This window comes from Nerophis ophidion, unplaced genomic scaffold, assembly GCF_033978795.1.
Source record: "Nerophis ophidion isolate RoL-2023_Sa unplaced genomic scaffold, RoL_Noph_v1.0 HiC_scaffold_65, whole genome shotgun sequence".
NCBI lineage: Eukaryota > Metazoa > Chordata > Actinopteri > Syngnathiformes > Syngnathidae > Nerophis > Nerophis ophidion.
The window spans coordinates 233546-252483 of NW_026906987.1; the positions used below are offsets into that span (position 1 = coordinate 233546).

The 18938-nt window shown below is 41.2% G+C and overlaps 1 protein-coding gene across 1 annotated transcript; it reads right to left on the bottom strand.

The window, feature by feature from the left end:
- Positions 1-664: 664 nt before the first annotated feature.
- On the bottom strand, positions 665-2080 carry LOC133547123 (gastrula zinc finger protein xLCGF3.1-like). Its single transcript, XM_061892949.1, has one exon. The coding sequence runs from the start codon at positions 2031-2033 to the stop codon at positions 1047-1049; it is 987 nt and encodes a 328-aa protein (XP_061748933.1). The 5' UTR covers positions 2034-2080; the 3' UTR covers positions 665-1046.
- Between the last annotated feature and the right edge of the window lie 16858 nt (positions 2081-18938).

The following is an 18938-nucleotide window of genomic DNA, read 5'->3' on the forward strand; positions in this document are numbered from 1 at the left end:
CAGATGTGAACCAGTAAATATGAACTAAGAGGGATTTATGTGTACTCAAAAGCAAAGGTATGAACACATGTAAAACAAATATGTACATCATATAAAGGAGTTCATCTATGGAATCATCTACAATTAGAAAATAAAATATGTAACACGTCATTTTTCAAAAAACATATAAAACACTATTATGAATAAGTATAGAGGTAAATTATGGATATTTACACATACAATGTTTATTGTATGTAACATAATTGTATGTACTGTTTAGTCTCACCTTTTCAGTCAAATTGTTGTGTTCATTTCAAAGTACACAAATGTGTGTATTAACTCATGTACTTGACTGTAATAAACACACTAATCTGAAGTGTCTAATCTATAAATGTAGAAGCATATTAAAAAGAGTGTTAGACAAACAATGATGTCACACATGTTATATGTGCTGATGTTGTTAGAAAGTCAAAATGAAAGTCTGGACAGTTTATTTCAAATCCTGCAGTTTCATTTGCTGCTGCTGTTCTCACCAGCACACTTGTGTTTCTTACACTGGTACTTAGAAGACAATCTTTCACCACACACACTGCAACTCAACACTTTCTCTCCTGGGTGTCTTCTCATGTGTAATGTAAGAGTGTTTAGGTGACCAAAGCTTTTGTTGCAGCTCGAACAGGAGTATGTTTTTTCACCTGATTGCATTCTCATGTGTAATTTTAATTGTCGTCCTTCTATATAACTTTTACAACATACTGAACATATGAAAGGTTTTTCACCAGCGTGTGTTCTCATTTTTACTTTTAAACTTTGTCTTATGACAAAACTTTTACCACATTATGAGAAGGAACAAGGTTTTTCTCCAGTGTGTATTCTCATGTGTGTTTTTAAATGTTGCCTTCGAATAGATTTTTTACCAAAGATTGAACATGAAAAAGGTTTTTCTCCAGTGTGTAGTGTCATGTGTGCTTTGAAATGCTTCTTTTGAGTAAAATCTTTACCGCAGATTGAACATGAAAAAGGTTTTTCTCCAGTGTGTGTTCTCATATGTAATTTTAAACCTTGATTTAAACTTTTACCACATTCTGAGCAGGAAATTTTATTTTCTCCAGTGGTAATCTCATATGTACTTTCAAAGATTGCCTTTGAGTAAAATTCTTGACACAAATTGAACATGAAAAAGGTTTTTCTCCAGTGTGTATTGTCATGTGTGTTTTAAAATTTTGCCTTCGAGTAAAATTTTTACCACAGATCGAACATGAAAAAGGTTTTTCTCCAGTGTCTATTCTCATGTGTGTTTTCAAATTATGGCTTTGAGTATAATTTTTACCACATTCTGAGCAGGAACAATGTTTTCCTCCAGTGTGTGTACTCATGTGTGATTTTAAATAGTACCTTTGAATAAAAACTTTACCACAGATTGAACATAAAAAAGGTCTTTCTCCAGTGTGTGTTCTCATGTGTACTTTCAAATGTTGACTTCGTGTAAAACCTTTACCACATTCTGAGCAAGAAAAAGGTTTTTCTCCAGTGTGTGTTCTCATGTGTACTTTCAGACGACAATGGTATTTAAAAGTTTTGTGACAGAGAGAACATGTGAAGCGAGTGTTGTCAGCGTGACATGTCTTATCATCTTTAGAGTCTTCATCATCAGTGTCAGGAGAGTGTGACGTTGTGTCCTCACTATCTGATAGTGGAGCTAAGAGCTTGTCTGCTTGTGATCCTCCACAGTGGTCTCCATCAGCTTCTGTTGTCATGTGTTGTGTTGAGCTGCTGCTTGGAGGCTCCCCCCCTCCCCTCTCCTCACTTTCACCTTCCACCTCATCTCCTTCACTCTTCACAGGGACACCAGTCACTGGGAACTCCTCCAACCTTTTAGGCTGACTGATGCTGTGTTCCTCCTCTTCCTCCTTAGAGTGAGGGGTCAGTGGATCCACCACTTCCTTTTTAAAATGGGGTGTCAGTGGGTCCTCCTCTTCCTTTTTAAAATGGGGTATCAGTGGGTATTCCTCTTCCTTCTTAATGTGGGAGGGCTGTGGCTCCTCTGTCCGCATCCTGAAGCTCCACTTCTGTTGCTCAGGGTGAAGATGTTCTTCACAGATGTCTGCAAGACAAACACACCATCTTTGCTCAGTCACACAATGCATTCAGTACTTTTGCATGCACTTAGGAAAAACAAGTTATCGTATGAACTGTCTTGAAATCTCAGTGACGCACAAACACGCTGCTCTGTACAACATTATTCACAGGAAAAGAAACAAAAACCAGGACGACAGGACTTTTTACTATGGATGACCGATATGGTTTAAAATTGATTTTGCGATACAGTATTTCATGTAGAATTACTGATAGAACCATTTTAAAACAGGCTACACAGGCTCCTAATTTAGTTGCTGAAATATGCAGTAAAATATTACATTTCCAGTATTATTTTCTCAAAAAAAGTAACCAGATATTAACAGTAAATAAACAAGTACATTAATAATAACTGTTTTGACAAAATAATACAATTAGAAACGAACAATATGTTACTGCATATGTCAGCTGCCAAATTAGGAGCTTGTGTACCTATTTTGAAATTATTCTATTCTCAATCATATATCAAATTATATATTGTGACATATTGTTATTAGGATATAGATTTGAGGTCATATCGCCCATACCAAACATTGGTTCGTCGAGTCGTTTTGTTTGGCCCACCAAATATATTTAATTTTAATATTCTTCAGATGTGTGTGTATGTCTAAAATGTGGGACTACTGTTCTACATCACGTGGAAGTGTCATGTCATGGGGATGGTGTGCTTTTAACTAAGGGTGTGACGATACGGTCAGCTCACCAAAGGATACTCGATATTGGATTTAGGAGAACGAGACAATATTTTGGTGGTTAACATGATTCTTACACATGTGTGTACTTCATGTGTATATGAATGTACTTTTAGGGACGGCGTGGCGCAGTGGGAGAGTGGCCGTGCGCAACCCGAGGGTCACTGGTTCAAATCCCACCTAGAACCAACCTCGTCACGTCCGTTGTGTCCTGAGCAAGACACTTCACCCTTGCTCCTGATGGTTGCTGGTTGGCGCCTTGCATGGCGGCTCCCTCCATCAGTGTGTGAATGTGTGTGTGAATGGGTAAATGTGGAAGTAGTGTCAAAGCGCTTTGAGTACCTTGAAGGTAGAAAAGCGCTATACAAGTACAACCCATTTATTCATTTATTTATTTACTTTCCCTTGTGTGCTTAGTTTGACTGTAACTTCATAGTGGATAATATCTATAAACAACCTCAATTGTTTTACATCTTTAATTTGAAGGGCTGTTTACTTATCTGACAAATTCAAAGGAAACTGCACTTTTTAGAAATGTCATCTATCATTCACAATCCTTATGTAAGACATTTGTTTCAAACTTTTATGAATTTTAATTATTAAATAATCATGAGCAAAAAATCAGCTAACATTGGAGTCAATGGGAGCTCCTCTGTTAGACCCACAAAGTCCTCCCAAAAAACATCCAAAAACTGCCAACAATACTCATTTTACATTTTGTGACCTGAATATTAACCAAGTATTAATGATACTGATAAGCGCTAATATTAAGGACCTACTTTTAGCGGCGCGTTGATCACAGAAGTAACTAGCTTATGCTGCTATATTGACATACTGAACTGTTTTCTCACCTCTAAGATGATGAAAGCTAATTCTACAAACCCTGTCTCCATATGAGTTGGGAAATTGTGTTAGATGTAAATATAAACGGAATACAATGATTTGCAAATTATTTTCAACCCATATTCAGTTGAATATGCTACAAAGACAACATATTTGATGTTCAAACTGATAAACATTTTTTTTTTTGCAAATAATCATTAACTTTGGAATTTGATGCCAGCAACACGTAACAAAGAAGTTGGGAAAGGTGGTAATGGATACTGATAAAGTTGAGGAATGCTCATCAAACACTTATTTGGAACATCCCACAGGTGTGCAGGCTAATTGGGAACAGGTGGGTGCCATGATTGGCTATAAAAGCAGCTTCCATGACATGCTAAGTAATTCACAAACAAGGATGGGGTGAGGGTCACCAATTTGTAAGCAAAATGTCGAACAGTTTCAGAACAACATTTCTCAACGAGCTATTGAAAGGAATTTAGGGATTTTACCATCTACGGTCCGTAAAATCGTCAAAAGGTTCAGAGAATCTGGAGAAATCACTGCACGTAAGCGATGATATTATGGACCTTTGATCCCTCAGGTGGTACTGCATCAAAAACTGACGTCAGTGTGTAAAGGATATCACCACAGGGGCTCAGGAACACTTCATAAAACCACTGTCAGTAACTACAGTTGGTCGCTACATCTGTATGTGCAAGTTAAAACTATACTATGCAAAGCGAAAACCATTTATCAACAACACACAGGAACGCCGCCGGCTTGGCTGGGCCCGATCTCATCTAAGTTGGACTGATGCAAAGTGGAAAAGTGTTCTGTGGTCTGACGAGTCCACATTTCAAATTATATTTGGAAACTGTGGACATGGTGTCCTCCGGAACAAATAGGAAAATAACCATCCGGATTGTTCTAGGCGCAGAGTTCAAAAGCCAGCATGTGTGATGGTATGGGGGTGTATTAGTGCCCAAGGCATGGGTAACTTACACATGTGTGATGGTATGGGGGTGTATTAGTGCCCAAGGCATGGGTAACTTACACATCTGTGATGGTATGGGGGTGTATTAGTGTCCAATGCATGGGTAACTTACACATGTGTGATGGTATGGGGGTGTATTAGTGCCCAAGGCATGGGTAACTTACACATGTGTGATGGTATGAGGGTGTATTAGTGCCCAAGGCATGGGTAACTTACACATGTGTGATGGTATGAGGGTGTATTAGTGCCCAAGGCATGGGTAACTTACACATGTGTGATGGTATGAGGGTGTATTAGTGTCCAATGCATGGGTAACTTACACATGTGTGATGGTATGGGGGTGTATTAGTGCCCAAGGCATGGGTAACTTACACATGTGTGATGGTATGGGGGTGTATTTGTGCCCAAGGCATGGGTAACTTACACATGTGTGATGGTATGGGGGTGTATTTGTGCCCAATGCATGGGTAACTTACACATGTGTGATGGTATGAGGGTGTATTAGTGTCCAATGCATGGGTAACTTACAGATGTGTGATGGTATGGGGGTGTATTAGTGCCCAAGGCATGGGTAACTTACACATCTGTGATGGTATGGGGGTGTATTAGTGCCCAATGCATGGGTAACTTACAGATGTGTGATGGTATGGGGGTGTATTAGTGCCCAAGGCATGGGTAACTTACACATGTGTGATGGTATGGGGGTGTATTTGTGCCCAAGGCATGGGTAACTTACACATGTGTGATGGTATGGGGGTGTATTTGTGCCCAAGGCATGGGTAACTTACACATGTGTGATGGTATGGGGGTGTATTAGTGCCCAAGGCATGGGTAACTTACACATCTGTGATGGTATGAGGGTGTATTAGTGCCCAAGGCATGGGTAACTTACACATCTGTGAAGGCACCATTAATGCTGAATGGTCCATTCAGGTTTTGGAGCAACATATGTTGTCAACCAAGCAACGTTAACATGGATGTCTCTGCTTATTTCAGCAAAACAATGCCAAGCCATGTGTTACAACAGCGTGGCTTCGTAGTAAAAGAGTGCGGGTACTTTCCTGGCCCGCCCGCAGTCCAGACATGTCTCCCATCAAAAATGTGTGGCACATTATGAAGCGTAAAATACGACAAGACTGTTGAACAACTGAAGCTGTACATCAAGCAAGAATGGTAAAAAATTCCACTTTCAAAGCTTCAACAATTAGTTTCCTCAGTTCCCAAACGTTTATTGAGTGTTGTTCTGCCCTCACTATATGTGTTGAGGTTATACAGCTTGGCAGACAGCAAACAACCAATCCAGGACGTTCTAATAAAGTGTCATGGTCCACGTCTTGGACCATGTCATTGTTCTGTTTTGTTATCACAGCCTGTTTTGTATTTGACGTCTTTAGTTTCTGGTGGTACTTCCTGGTTTGTTTCGGTTGCCTAGTTATGCATTTAGTGTCACCTGTTTGTTGTTTTTGATCACGTGCAGCTGCCTCTGATTATTTCTGCCCCTATATATGCCTGTCTTTGTTTGCCTTTTGTTCTCGGACTTTAGTTTGCTACACGCAACAGATGACGTCACATTTCCCGATTGTGGTAAAAGACTTTTTCTTATACGATTAGCTTCCATGCTATATTGTTTGCTTGTCCGTAGTTTATATACTAGCGCTTTTTGTTCCTTTTAGCTTCCACGTTAGTTCTGTTTGTTTTGTTTTCAGTGCCTTGAGCAAGTGTTTTTTGTTCAAAAATTGTTTTTGTAGTGTATAATAAATCATTATCCTTACCCTCACGCTGTGTTCCATCCTCCACTGCACCCACGAGAGAATAACTTTTCACCACGATACCAGCAAGACGTCACAGTAAAGTCCGAGCTAATGAAGCTTCTCTCGCAGCGGAAGTCGAAGAATTCGACAGGATAACGTGGAGGTTAGCCCAAGCGATGCAGGCTGGGACATTCCGCGGCGCACCGTATGTGATGATCTTGGGGCTTGGAGGTCTCCAAGTCCCGCTTGACTCCACTAGGTCCGGCAACGCCCCGTCTCACCCCACCCCCTCGCATGCGTCGGCAGAGGCGGAAGCCACGGCGAAGGGCATCGCCTAGCGACAGAGACACGCTAACTCCACCATCACCCCTTCACGGACACAGCCACTTTCAACTTGTCCAGGACTCACCATACACGCCTGGTAATCCTTTTTGTTTTTCTACTATTGACTCCTCCGGCTGGTCTGGTAGTCACGGGTACTGCACCCGTGACGTCAGCCCTCTTACGTCCCCAGAACATAGTGGGGATTAAGAATTCTTTTTAGAGCAGGCACTCCCTCAGTCGTCCACAGGGGACATACATGACAATCTTACACTCCTTAAAGACATTTGTTTTCAATCACAGTATAAGTCTTTATTTTCTGAATTTGATTGATTGATACTTTTATTAGTAGATTGCACAGTTCAGTACATATTCCGTACAATTGACCACTAAATGGTAACACCCCAATAAGTTTTTCAACTTGTTTAAGTCGGGGTCCATGTTAATCAATTCATGATACAAATATATACTATCAGCATAATACAGTCATCACACATGTTAATCATCATAGTATATACATTGAATTATTTACATTATTTACAATCTGGGGGTGGGATGAGGAGCTTTGTTTGATATCAGTACTTCAGTCATCAACAATTGCATCAACAGAGAAATGTGGACATTGAAACAGTGTAGGTCTTACAGTAAGATATGTACAGCCAGCAGAGAACATAGTGAGTTCAGATAGCATAAAAACAAGTATATACATTAGAAGTACATTTGATTATTTACATTAGGTTATTTATAATCCGGGGAGATGGGATGTAAATGGAGGAGGGTATTAGTAAAGGGTTTAAGTTGCCTGGAGGTGTTGTTTTAGAGCGGTTTTGAAGGAGGATAGAGATGCACTTACTTTTACACCTGTTGGGAGTGCATTCCACATTGATGTGGCATAGAAAGAGAATGAGTTAAGACCTTTGTTAGATCGGAATCTGGGTTTAACGTGGTTTGTGGAGCTCCCCCTGGTGTTGTGGTTATGGCGGTCAGGAAGTAGTTGGACATGTACTTCGGTATCAGGGAGGTGTAGCGGATTTTATAGACTAGGCTCAGTGCAAGTTGTTTTACTCTGTCCTCCACCCTGAGCCAGCCCACTTTGGAGAAGTGGGTTGGAGTGAGGTGTGATCTGGGGTGGAGGTCTAAAAGTAACCGGACTAGCTTATTCTGGGATGTTTGGAGTCTAGATTTAAGGGTTTTGGAGGTGCTAAGGTACCAGGAGGAGCAAGCGTAATCGAAAAAAGGTTAAATGAGAGTTCCCGCTAGAATATTCAAGGTGCTTTTGTTGACCAGAGAGGAGATTCTGTAGAGGAATCTCGTTCTTTGGTTGACCTTTTTGATTACCTTGGTTGCCATTTTATCGCAGGAAAGATTAGCTTCTAGAATGGAACGTAGGTAGGTGATCTCATCTTTCCAGGTGATAACAATGTCACCCACTTTTATAGTGAAATCAATGACTTTCTTAAAGGGGAACATTATCACAATTTAAAAAGGGTTAAAACCACTAAAAATCAGTTCCCAGTGGCTTATTTTATTTTTCGAAGTTTTTTTCAGAATTTTACCCGTCCCGGAATATACCTAAAAAAAAGCTTTAACGTGATTGATTTTCGTTATGTGCGAAGCCACTGTTCATTTTCCTGTGACGTCAGATAGCGATGCCAATACAAACAACATGGCGGTTACCATAGCAAGATATAGCGACATTAGCCCGGATTCAGCCTCGGATTTCAGCGGCTTTAGCGATTAAACAGATTATGCATGTATTAAAATGGATGGTAGGAGTATGGAGGCAGATAGCGTAAATGAAATTGAAGAAGAAACTGCAGCTATTGAGCGAATAGCTATTGACGCTATTCGGCCATGTCTGCGTTAGCATCGCCGGTAAAATGTGCGGACCAAACGATTAGGACTTTCGCATCTTGTGACACTGGAGCAACTTAAATCCGTCGATTGGTAAGTGTTTGTTTTGCATTAAATGTGGGTGGAAGGAAACGCTGGATGTAAATATGGTTTCAAATGTACATACAGCTAGCCTAAATAGCATGTTAGCATATGTTTGATTAGCACATAAGTCAACAACATCAACAAAACTCACCTTTGTGATTTCGTTGACTTTATCGTTGGGAATGCATCTGCTTTGAGTGTCGCATGATATCCACACATTCTTGCCATCTCTGTCGTAGCATCGCCGGTAAAAACCAAACGAGGGACTTTCGCATTTCTTGACACTGGAGCAACTTAAATCCGTCGATTGGGATGTGTTTTTTTGACATTAAATGTGGGTGGAGGGAAAGGCTGGATGTAAATATAGCTATAAATGAGGCGTAATGCTGCAATATGTATACACAGCTAGCCTAAATAGCATGTTAGCATCGATTAGCATGCCGTGCTAATCGATGCACATTCTACATAAATCAACTAGAATCATTCCCTGATCGTGTTGTTACACCCTCCGACAACACACCGACGAGGCATGATGTCTCCAAGGTACCGGAAAACAGTCGAAAAAACGGAAAATAACAGAGCTGATTTGACTTGTGTTTGTAATGTGGTGGAGAAATGCTGTTCTCTACCTAGGTGACGTCACGTTCTGACGTCATCACTCCGAGAGCGATAAACAGAGAGGCGTTTAATTCGCCAAAATTCACCCATTTAGAGTTCGGAAATCGGTTAAAAAAATATATGGTCTTTTTTCTGCAACATCAAGGTATATATTGACGCTTACATAGGTCTGGTGATAATGTTCCCCTTTAAGGTTGATATGGGACCCATATAGGATGGATTCCGTTTGACCTAAGTGTATGGATAGCTTGTTGTCAGAGAGCCAGGTGCAAATATTAAGTAGTTCAGCACTGAGGATTTGTTCCACCTGTGACTTGTCCTTGCCGGATACCAGCAGGGCCGAGTCATCCACAAACAGGAAGAATTCACAGTGGCATGCTGATGGCATGTCATTTACGTATATTAGGAACAGTAAAGGTCCTAGTATACTGCCTTGGGGGACTCCACAGCTTACTGAGAGGGGAGGGGCACCTCTACCACCTGTTTCTTCCCCTCCAAGTAAGATTGCATCCAGCTTGATGAGGTTTCATCGAATCCGATTGCTCGGAGCTTATCCAACAGTATAGCGTGGTTAACGGTGTCAAAGGCCTTCTGAATGTCCAGCATGACCATGCCGCAGTATTTGCCCGCGTCCACCTCATGTTTGATGTGCTCGCTCAGATAGAGAAGGCATGTGTCAGTGGAGTGGTTAGTTCTGAAGCCGGATTGGAATTTGTACATTAGTTTATTAGTAGCAAGGTATCCATCAGCCTGTTCATAAACTATTTTTTCCATTACTTTCAAAATGGAACTGAGCATAGAAACAGGTCGGTAGTTACCAGGTTCTAATTTGCTTCCTTTTTTTATAAAGGGGGGTTACTCTTGCTATCTTGAAATCCTTGGGTAACTGGCCTTGTTTGATTGAGAAGTTTATTATATGTGTGATTATTGGGGCAATGGTGGTGGCAGAGTCCCCTCTGAAACCCCTCCACCTGTGACTTTTCCTCCCACCCTGTCTACCTCTTTCAGTTCCTACCCCCACTCACCCCTAGAGGTAGTTTTAGACCGTAGAGAGAGCGTCTGGCATCCGCTTGTGGAAGGGGGGGCTCGTGCAGGAGGTAGCACAGCGGCGTTCAGCCGAGTCTCTTCTCCTAGTTTGTATGGTTGACAGGTATTCTTGTTTCCATCGCTTCCAGAATCTATCAGAGAGAGATTGGACTTGCCGCCATTGTTGTGAGTGGATGTCTTTCACGTTGAAGTCTCCTGGCGGTGCAGATATGACGTCTCTCTTCAGTGTCAGCAAGGTTGCAGGTGTTAGTATTGCTGGCATCTCTGGGTCAGTTGAAACTGGAATGAGAGGTCTTGCGTTTATAATTGCCATGACCTCAGCCATGAGAGTGGTGAGCACCTCATGAGAAAGGTGAGAGCCTCCCTCCTTAAGGAGCAATGCATCCAGGATACGGCGAGTGATGCCAATTAGTCTTTCCCACACTCCCCCATGTGGGAAGAGTTTGGCGGATTGAAGATCCAAGTGCACACTTAGTCCTGCAGGTAAGTTTTCAACTCTTTTTCCAACGACTCTTCCTCTTTTTCCGACCACTTGTCCCTCGCCGTCAACTTCTCTTCCTCGTCATGCTTCTCGTCGTCTGTGCTGGAGTCCATGACGATGGCCTTGGACTTGCTCCCCGCTCTGGACTTCTTGGGGCTGGACGAGGAGCGTCCTGCTTGGGCGTCGCTCTTCTTGCCCTTGGCGGCGGACTTGTCGGCCGACACTTTTTTCTTGGCCCTCTTCTTTTTCTTGGCGGGAAGCTGTTTGCCGCTGTTCTGTCTCTGAGGATCTCATCAGTCCCCACGTTGACTTTCAAGATGTCGAAACCATACGGTACATCAGTGAAGCAATACAAAAACTCATGAAAAAAATAAACACAGCAGTAAAACACTTACATACAAACAAGACAGCTGCTTGTACACCCGAAAGAGAACAAAGAACAGTGTCTAAGAGGAGCATCAACATTTGCATTTAAACTGTAAAATCCTGTTTATGATTTATTTACTCTACTTATTTAAATATGAACATTTTCCTTTAGGAAACTTTTATGATTTGTGTGTTGTTGTAGCTGGTATGCTGCAATTTTTTTTTTCCCCCCAAGATGGCGACCCTGTAGTGGCTGCTGTTGGCAGGAGCTCTGTGCTCTTGTGTCATCCTTTTGTGTTTCCCTCTTCTTTTCATGTTTATATATATATACATATATATATATATATATATGTGTATTATTATTTTTATTTTTTTTGCCTTTTGGTCCGGACCTTTTGGGACTGTGTGACAAGGGGTGGCACTTTCGTGACTTCTGCGGTGCTTTTTTGTGAACTTCTGGATCTGCCTCCCGAGAGCCTTTTGGCCATGGAGACCAGCTGCTGGTTTTCTGCCACACCAGAGTCCGTTTGGAGAGACTGGAGGAGATGCAGATGAAGAGACAGGACTGCGGAGCTAGCACTGAGCGCCGGGACGGAAAAGCTTCACAGTGTCTTGGCTGAATGAGCAGGTATCGGACACCTCGGTCTCTTTGGACGTATCCTCACTCATCCATGCGGACTGGACACTGGCCGAGACTTGGTTTGGCGGCCGAGAGTGGAGTCGGCTCTCTTGGTTGCTTTGTTGGGTCTGCTCCCGTCTCTGGCCAAGCTCCCTTCACCCCAGCAGACGATGGCGTGGGACACCGCAAAAGCCACCACAGGGTATTTGTTTCTTTTACTTTTTATTCATGTATGTATGTAGAAGTGTCTGGTTGCATCAGCTCTGCTCTTTTAATGTCCTTTGTCCTCTTTGATGTTTCCCTCTTACACACATGAAAGAGGAATGTGTGCTATGGCAATGAGTTGTTTTCTTCCCTTGGCCTCAGTCTGGACCCCCTCTCCAGGGGCCCAGGCTTGGACCGATTTTTTTTTTTTTCTCTCATTGCCCCCACTTTTTTACCTGTATGTATCTCAACTTTTTTGCAAGGGGCGCCGCAAGTTGGCAGACCCGTCAGCGATCCTGTTCTGTCTCCCTAGAATGTTTGTCTGACCTTGAATGGGATTCTGCTGAACATTTTAATTTCCCCTCGGGGGTTAATAAAAATGTGTCTGATTCTGATGTTTAACATCAACAAAACATAGCTAATTAGTAAAAATAAACTACATTAATTCATCTCTCAACGGTGTTGAGACATTGATGGACACCGGAGTAGTAACTAAATCCAAATAAAAAATGATTTTATTTTTTTAAGATATCTGGCTTGTATTTTCAGTAGGGATGTAAACTTATAGATTCATGGATATGATACCCTAATAAATATTCCTTATCGATACCAGTATTTATCAGTACTCTTGTCGGTACTACATGTCATTTGTGGAAATAAAAACCTGGAAAAAAGGCATTTTAAATAGCATTTCTATTAGCACAAGAGTTTGAACACCTCCAACATGATGTTCTGTAACATTTTAAAGCAGGGAAGTCTTTTATCAGCAGCTGTTTATTTGAAGTCTTAAATAGATAGATAGATAGTACTTCATTGATTCCTTCAGGAGAGTTCCTTCAGGAAAATTTAAAGAAGTCAACTATGTGTGCAGTGCAAGGTGAAATGCAGTTATGTCATCTTCTTCTCAATAACACACACATCAAACTTTTGCGCGTAGTTGCTTCATTATTTGTCATCATTCAAAGCTGATTGTAATGTGTAGCAGCGGCAGCTGAACTCAATGTGACAACGTGTCATAGTTATGTCAGTCAGCTGGAATTAAAAATACAAATAGTTGTGCCGTTAGTCCAGAATCTTCACGGTCCTCATGGACAACATAATTACGAACCAGTACTAAAAAAATGGTACTTGGTGTACATCTCTTATCTTCACCACTAAACCTTTGAAATATGCTGACATATGTGCTGCTAAGGTAAATAAACAGTAGTCATATTGAATGTTTGCCTTCATTTGACCACGTGAGGTAAGGAGGACGGCCTCTAAGTCACATGGTTACACCCCAGCAATTACACTGTTGATGATTGATGAGTATGTTTATCTCCATCTTTAGTGATAAATGTGTCCCCCGGATGAACATGTGTCACAAACATTGTATTAGATGATATGTGGATGTTGTGCTTACTTGGACTGTGATGAAGCCGTGAGGACTCAGGTGGTTTGTCTTCATGCTCTTCAGTCTTCACAGAGACAACAGTCAGTGGAAACTTGCTGACATCAGCCTCCTCCTGCCCTACAGGACACTCTCCCTCCTCTTCCTCTTTGAAATAGGGGGGCTGTGGCTCATCTTTGTCCCCTTTAAAATGTGAGGGCTGTGGATACTCTAAAGTGAAACTGTCCCCCTGCAGATGAGGGAGACATTCTTCTTGGTGTCCAATCAGCTGATGGATGTCTACAGGACACAAACAAAACACATTTTAACTCCTACATGCTAAATATTAAATTGTACATGAAATATAGGGCTGTGGCTATTGAAAATGTTATTAATCAAGTGTTCTACTGGAAATTTTCCGATTAGTTGAGTAACTGAATAAAACAGTGTTGCTTGGTTAAAGACAAATTTAAGCGACTATAAAACATTTCACTTAATAATGAACGGTCAATTGGTTTGAGATGGTATGAGATCAAAATGTTATCTTTAGATCAGGCTTTGTTTTTTTGACAATCACAGCCACATTAAAAAGGCAAAGTACCAATGATTGTCAGACACACACTAGGTGTGGGGAGATTAGTCCCTGCATTTGGCCCATCACCCTTGATCACACCCTGGGAGGTGAGGGGAGCAGTGAGCAGCAGCGGTGGCCATGCCCGGGAATAACTTTTATGGTGATTAAACCCCAATTACAACCCTTGATGCTGAGTGCAAGGCAGAGAAGTAATGGGTCCCATTTTTATAGTATTTGGTATGACTGGGTTGGGGTTTGAACTCACAACCTACCGATCTCAGGGAGGGTGCACCGACATGAAGGAAATAACAGGTCAGTATGCTTTGACACACATATATAACTTGTCAAACCTGCCAGCTAGCAGGCTAGGTTAACAGAGTCAGTCACCATGGTAACTGACTCTGACTTTGTCTTACCTCTCTTATTTTTGGAGGTAAAACTCTTAAGCTTTACATACTCAGGACTTTGCACTTAACCTGCTCTCTGGAATATTCCCCCGGTGACTGTGTGAGTTTTGTGTAAACATGTTGATACACATTGTTACAAACATCAACCTCTCTTAAATATTGTGTGTCTGACACTGTCTCCTTCTTATCAACAATGTAAAACAATCAGTGCATCATCCTCACATGACAATTAATCTTCCTGTAGACAATCTATTTAAGAATAGTGTTATTAATGAAATATAAAGTTAGTAAAGATGTGAGAGTAAGAAGTAAACAAACCTGTTCTGTGTAACACAACTTGATGTTTTTCATGTTGTCGCTCCTTCTCTTTTGTTGGACAAAGTTCCTCCTCGTACTCTGCTATGGTTCTTTGGCACATTTTCACACAATCACAACACTTTACACTCACCCTTGATCTCTACTTAGTGATGTGTTTTGATCACTTCCGCCTCTCTTTGTTAGCAGCTAACAAGCTAAGCTAACTAGCAGGCTAAGCTAGCTCGAGAAGCATCAAAGTGCGCTCAGACTAATATAACCAGATGCAAACAGTTATTAACGATGTTTACTCTATTTACTAGAGTGTAATAAAGGACATATATGTGTACATGGAGGCACAGATTAAGAACACTGAACTGTGACGACTGCAATAACGTCTTCACCGTCAGACGCCATCTTGCTTTATCCTCGCCGTGTTTGCTTCGCGCGCAGTGTTGTCAGATCTCGCGAGAGAAACAAGTAAGCAGCTATTTTCCAAATCTCGCGAGAAATAAGTAAAACCAGCTTTCCGCCACCGGTAAAAATATTTTATTATATACTATTTACTTATTATGAAAATAAAAGTAAAATTGTCCATTTCAAATTTTCATAGTAAAGACATAAAACTTATTTCTGTAAAAAAATTCAATATTTAAAAATGTATTCAAACAACAGTAGCATAAGGAATGACAAAAAAGAAACAAAATTAATATTACATTAATGATATTATTTTTGTTTTTGATGTTAATCGTTTTTATAATGTAATTTAGAATGTGGGAGGTTTTCATGTTCTTTTCAAATTTCCTTTGAATAGAATAGAATAGAATAGAGTTTTATTGTCATTATTGCAGTGAACAGGTTCAAAGAACAACGAAATTGGAGCAGATCCCCAAAGGTGCATGTACAATATGGTAATATAAATAGTACAAAAAAAAGGTAGATAGAAATAAGAGATGTATCTATATATGTATATATATCCACACAGATGCATACATGCATGCATATGAATATATATACACACATGCATACAACATTATTGCTTATTACAGTCCGAAAAAATTGAAAGAAATTAAAAACATGACACATGAGGACATGAAGGACATATTGTGCTACTATGGCTCTTGGGTAAAAGCTGATTTTTAGTGAATTTGTACCAGCTTTTAGCACCCTATGGCGTCTGCCCGAGGGTGGCATTATATATATCATATCCATCTATCGATTGATAGATAGATAGATAGATAGATAGATCTATCTCTCTTTCCATTTTCTACTGCTTATTCCCTTTTGGGGTCGCGCGGGGTGGGGCTGGGAGGGGGGCTGCTGGTGCCTATCTCAGCTACAATTGGGCGGAAGGCGGCGTACACCCTGGACAAGTCCCCACCTTATCGCAGGACCAACACAGATAGACAGACAACATTCACACTCACACTCACACACACACTAGGGCCAATTTAGTGTTGCCAATCAACCTGTCGCCAGGTGCATGTCTTTGGAGGTGGGAGGGGCCTATCCCCAGGTGCATGTCTTCTGAAGTGGGAGGAAGCCGGAGTACCTGGAGGGAACCCACACATTCACGGGGAGGACATGCAAACTCCACACAGAAAAATCCCGAGCCCGGGATTGAACCCTGACTACTCAGGACTTTCGTATTGTGACACAGACGCACTAACCCCTCTTCCACCGTGCTGCCAGATATAGATGTATAGATATAATACATGTAATGCCAATTGAAATTTAAAAAGGACATGAAAACCTCCTACATTCTAAAATACATTATGAAAACAAATGATCATCAAAAACAAAAATAATATCATAAGTGTAATATTTATTTTGTTTCTTTTTTTCTTTCCTTATGCTACTGTTGTTTCAATACATTGTTAAATATTTGAATATTTTTACGAAAATAAGTTGTATGTCTTTGTTTTGAAAATTTAAAATGGACAGTGTAGATCATTTGGTGAAATGACTGTTTTGTTGTTGTTTGTGGTTACCCGTAGGAAGAACTGTGCCGAGCTGCATGAATAAGTTGGCTTTAATTAAGACTTCAGCAGGACAGTAATTGTACATACGCACTGCATGAGAGGGTGGTAGTAACTGACTCCTCGATGTGCACACCCTGGTGGTGTGTTCGAGAATTACAACATGAAAACAGCTGCAAGAAACAAAATCTGTACAAAAAAATGCTGCAAGTCAAAGCCACAGAGTCAGTCCAAGTTTACCACAAACAAGTGCTATAGACAGTCTGTGCATGATGTGACAGTGGATCAACACAGCCAAAGTGAAAATGACACATTCTACGTGGATGGCTTGGAAATAGAAAATTGCATTGACTCTGTAAATCCACAACAAAGAGACCAAGATGAAGGATTTGTCACAGTGTGCATAAACGACATGCCAACCAAAATGAAAGTGGATACAGGTGCTAAATGCAATGTAATGTCACTGAAGACTTTCAATAGAGTAAACAGCGGCGTGAAACTCGCCAAACAACACAGAAGCACAAATTTGGTGGCTTACGGAGGAGCCAAAATCGAGACACAAGGTGAAGCTACGCTGACATGCTTTTTAAAGGGACAGCGCCACTTACTGCCATTTTTCACAGTGGATAGAATGTGACATCACTGTTGGGCTTCCGTGCATGCCTGCGTACGGGGCTAGTCGAGTTGAGTCCCGATGTGCACCATGTCACCACAGAGAACACTGGAGAGTTCAGCGCACGGATCCTCACACAATACCAAGATATTTTCAGTGAAGAGCTCGGAGAACTACCAGTTGTTTACACAATGACAGTGGACCCCAATGTGCCGCCAGTTGTTAGGCCGGCCCACCGCATCCCAGTAGCGATGCAAGACTGTGTGAAAGCTGAACTTAAACGCATGGAAAGCATAGACGTTATTACTTCAGTCACCGAACCAACAGCTTGGGTGTCATCCATGGTCGCTGGGCACACAAAAGTCAAATCAGAAATCAGATTGTGCATCAACCCCAAAGATTTAAAGGCCTACTGAAATGAGATTTTCTTATTTAAACGGGGACAGCAGGGCCATTCTATGTGTCATACTTGATCATTTCGCGATATTGCCATATTTTTGCTGAAAGGATTTAGTAGTGATCATCCACGATAAATTTTGCAACTTTCGGTGCTAAGAGAAATGCCAGAAGTCGCAGACGATGACGTCACATGTTTGATGGCTCCTCACATCTTCACATTGTTTTTAATGGGAGCCTCCAACAAAAAGTGCTATCCGGACCGAGAAAACAACAATTTTCCCATTAATTTGAGCGAGGATAAAAGATTCGTGTTTGGGGATATTGATGGCGACGGACTAGAAAAAAATAATTAAAAAAAAGTTTAAAAAAAAAAACGTGATTGCATTGGGACGGATTCCGAAGTTTTTTGACATATTTACTAGGTTAATTCTAGGAAATCCCTTATCTTTCTATTGTGTTGCTAGTGTTTTAGTGAGTTAAATAGTACCTGATAGTCGGAAGGGTGTCTCCACGACTGTCTTGACGCGCAGTGTCTCAGGGGAGTCGACGGCAGCTATGGATGGCACAAGCTCAGCTTTTCTCCGGTAAGAACTGACTTTTTAACCACAATTTTCTCACCGAAACCTGCTGGTTGACGTGTGGTCGGGATCCATGTTCTCTTGACCGCGCTCTGATCCATAGGAAAGTTTCAGCTCCAGGATTTTTAAACAAGGAATCACTGTGTGTTTGTGTGGCTAAAAGCTAAAGCTTCCCAACTCCATCTTTCTACTGTGACTTCTCCAATATTAATTGAACAAATTGCAAAAGATTCAGCAACACAGATGTCCAAAAAAAACTGTATAATTATGCCGTAAAAGCAGACGACTTTTAGCTGTGTGTGTGTGCAGCGCTCATACTTCCTAAAAACCTGTGACGTCTTGCGTACACGTCATCATTACACAACGTTTCGAAGACGAAACTCCCGGGAAATTTAAAATTGCAATTTAGTAAACCAAAAAGGCCGTATTGGCATGTGTTGCAATGTTAATATTTCATCATTGATATATAAACTATCAGACTGCGTGGTGGGTAGTAGTGGCTTTCAGTAGGCCTTTAAATGAAGCACTAAAACGGCCCCACCACCCCATGAGAAGTGTGGAGGAGGTAGCAGCACAAATGTTTTCAGTGCTAGATGCAAAAAATTCATTCTGGCAGATCCGCCTGGACAAGAAGTCCTCAATGAAGACAACATTCAGTACTCCTTTTGGACGTTACAGATTCCTTCGCATTAACTCAGCAAGCGAAGTATTCCAGCGCACAATGGATCAGCTCTTTGCTGGATATCCATGCTCA